The sequence below is a fragment of the Rattus norvegicus genome, chromosome 2, assembly GCF_036323735.1.
Source record: "Rattus norvegicus strain BN/NHsdMcwi chromosome 2, GRCr8, whole genome shotgun sequence".
Taxonomy (NCBI): domain Eukaryota; kingdom Metazoa; phylum Chordata; class Mammalia; order Rodentia; family Muridae; genus Rattus; species Rattus norvegicus.
The window spans coordinates 156267604-156271214 of NC_086020.1; the positions used below are offsets into that span (position 1 = coordinate 156267604).

The 3611-nt window shown below is 44.8% G+C and overlaps 1 protein-coding gene across 1 annotated transcript; it reads left to right on the forward strand.

Annotated features, from left to right (window-relative positions):
- The first annotated feature begins 1202 nt into the window (after positions 1–1202).
- Rbbp4l1 (RB binding protein 4, chromatin remodeling factor like 1) lies at positions 1203–3360 on the forward strand. Its single transcript, XM_063282899.1, has 2 exons — positions 1203–1507; positions 2036–3360. Exons 1-2 carry the CDS (start codon positions 1277–1279, stop codon positions 3077–3079), a joined length of 1275 nt encoding a protein of 424 aa, XP_063138969.1. The 5' UTR covers positions 1203–1276; the 3' UTR covers positions 3080–3360.
- The last annotated feature ends 251 nt before the right edge of the window (positions 3361–3611 follow it).

Consider the following 3611-nt stretch of genomic DNA (forward strand, 5'->3'; position numbering starts at 1 on the left):
CTCCCCTTCCTTCACCCCCCTGAGTGAGATGAGCCACCCTACCTGCCTGCCGAGCTGCTAGAGAGCACGTACTCCTTGCTGATGTAATTTCGTGCCGAAAGTAACCGTGCACCTTTTGAATTGACCAATCATATGTAACCGCGCGAATGCCCCTTACCTCCCCTATATAAACCCCCGAGTTTGGAAGCTCGGGGTCGATTCCTCTGTCTCCTGTGTGAGATATGTGTCGACCCGGGATCCCGCTAAGACCTGGGATCTCGTTAATAAAGCTACCTCTTGCTGTTACATCAAGAATGGCTCCTCGTGATTCCTGGGGGCACCCCACCCTGCGATCGGAGCGAGAGACGCGGCTCCCCGTTTTGGGGTATGCTCTTTCAACTCTATGCAATCCCCATCAAAATTCCTACTCAATTCTTTATAGAGATTATAGAGAAAGAACAATTTGCAAATTCGTTTGGAATAACAAAAAACTCAGCGAAAACTGTACTCAACAATAAAAGAATTTCTGGGGGAATCACCATCCTTGACCTCAAGCAGTATTATAGAGCAATAGTCATAAAAACTGTATGGTATTGGTACAGAGACAGGCAGATAGATCAGTGTAACAGAATTGAAGACCCAGAAATGAACCCACACACCTATGGTCACTTAATCTTTGACAAAGGAGCTAAAACCATCCAATGGAAAAAAGATAGCATTTTTAACAAATGGTACTGGGTCAACTGGAGGTCAGCATGTAGAGGAATGCAAATCAATCCATTCTTATTGCCCTGTACAAATCTTAAGACCAAGTGGATCAAGGACCTCCACATCAAACCAGATACACTCAAACTAATAGAAAAAAAGTGGGGAAGTGTCTTGAACACATGAGCACTGGGGAAATTTTCCTGAATAAAACACAAACGGCTCATGCTCTAAGATCAAGAATCGACAAATGGGAACTCACAAAACTGCAAAGCTTCTATACCTCTCCTGTGCATATACCCAAAAGATGCTCCAACATACAACAAAGACACATGCTCCACTATGTTCATAGCAACCTTATTTATAATAGCCAGAAGCTGGAAAGAACCCAGATGCCCTTCAACAGCGGAATGGATACAGAAAATGTGGTACATCTACACAATGGAGTACTACTTAGCAATAAAAAACAATGACTTCATCAAATTCATAGGCAAATGGAATGAACTAGAAAATACCATCCTGGTAGCCTCCCAGCCCCTCCTGCAACGCACGACCCCGGGATCCCCCAACCCCTCCTGGCTCTCCTGCTGCCATGGCTGACAAGGAAGTGGCCTTTGAGGACGTGGTGGAAGAACGTGTGATCAACGAGGAGTACAAGATATGGAAGAACACCCCATTTCTTTATGATTTGGTGATGACCCATGCCCTGGAGTGGCCCAGCCTAACTGCCCAGTGGCTTCCAGATGTGACCAGGCCTGAAGGGAAAGATTTCGGCATTCATCGGCTTGTCCTGGGAACACACACATCAGATGAACAAAACCACCTTGTTGGTGCCAGCACCGACACGGTACCGAGAATCGGGCGAAAGCCTGTGGGATGAAAGAAACACACACACACACACAGGTTATTCATGTCAAGCCAGAAGAGAAGAGACCTTCTGGTTTCTTTATTGACCAAACTATATATCCAAAGAACACCACTTAGCAGGAATCTGCCAAGCACAGTGGGGAACCCTGGCTGAGACTTCGGTAACAAAGGACCGACTATGTGACCTGAATAAATTAGGAAAATAACCAGGAAGGCCAACCTAATTCTTTGACTCAGGTGAGAAGTACCTGGCCAGAGTGTTCCCAGTAGGGGACAAAAAGCTTCCACATGCAAAGGCAGGGCTCAGCAGGGGTCAAACCTTGCTGGAGACCCAGAAGGGTCTTGTTCTGGCTGAAAACATTCCGTGAATGCAAACTTCTTGTGCCGTAAATTACAGGGAGAGGCTTTTGATCCTACAATCTAAGACTAAGGCCAGACAGTGACAAAGCAACCAGGCCCAAATCCAATATGGCTCCCACACCACCTTGTGATAGCCAGTGTCCAGCTCCCTAATGACGATGCGCAGTTTGATGCATCCTATTATGACAGTGAAAAAGGAGAATTTGGAGGTTTTGGTTCTGTCAGTGGGAAAATTGAAATAGAAATCAAGATAAACTATGAAGGAGAAGTAAACAGGGCCAGGTACATGCCTCAGAACCCTTGCATCATTGCAACGAAGACTCCATCCAGTGATGTTCTTGTTTTTGACTACACAAAGCACCCTTCTAAACCAGACCCTTCTGGAGAATGCAACTCAGACTTGCATCTCCGTGGGCATCAGAAGGAAGGTTATGGGCTTTCTTGGAATCCATATCTCAGCGGGTACTTACTTAGTGCTTCAGACGACCATACCATCTGCCTGTGGGACATCAGTGCAGTTCCCAAAGAAGGAAAAGTGGTGGGTGCAAAGACCATCTTTACAGGGCACACAGCAGTAGTGGAGGACGTTTCCTGGCATCTGCTCCATGAGTCTCTGTTCGGGTCAGTTGCTGATGACCAAAAACTCATGATTTGGGATACTCGTTCAAACAATACTTCCAAGCCAAGCCACTCGGTTGATGCTTACACAGCTGAAGTGAATTGCTTATCTTTCAATCCTAATAGTGAGTTCATTCTTGCCTCGGGATCACCTGACAAGACTGTTGCCTTGTGGGATCTGAGAAATCTGAAACTCAAGTTGCATTCCTTTGAATCACATAAGGATGAAATATTCCAAGTTCAATGGTCACCTCACAATGAGACTATCTTAGCTTCCAGTGGCACTGATCGTCGGCTGAATGTCTGGGATCTAAGTAAAATTGGAGAAGAACAGTCCCCAGAAGATGCAGAGGATGGCCCACCAGAGTTGTTGTTTATTCATGGTGGTCACACTGCTAAGATATCTGACTTCTCCTGGAATCCCAATGAACCTTGGGTAATTTGTTCTGTATCAGAAGACAATATCATGCAAGTGTGGCAGATGGCAGAGAACATTTATAATGATGAAGACCCTGAAGGAAGTGTGGATCCAGAAGGACAAGGATCCTAGATATGTCTGCACGTGTGATTTTAGACTCTCCTTGTTTTCCCCTGAAGCCTGAGATGGATTTAACATTGGTTTGGGACACAGAATTTGTTCAGCTGTCCAACTTCAATAGGTCCCACCAACAATGCTATTAGCCCAAACCATGGGTGTTTTCTAAATCTTAACTGGGGGGCTTAATTCAGCAAAGCCTCCATTGGTGGCTCCAGTTGTGGCTGGATAGCTGAACAGAGTCTGTTTTTTGTTGTGTGTGGTTTTTACTTTCTTTTTCTTTCTTTCTTTCTTTCTTTCTTCTTAATTTTTTTTCTTTTTTAAACTGGGGACCACCAAGTTGTAAAGATGTACATTTTTTTCCTGGCAGTTGTACCACTGGTGCACTGTCATGTTGAGAAAGAGTGGATTGCTAGTTTGTATTTGTGTCTAAGATTAAATTAATCCTTGATAAACGTTGCTTTTGACCACTATAGTTTGACGCCATCTCCATTTTGGCTAACCTGTCTCACCATCAGGCCTGTTAACTCTCCATGACTAACTGTGT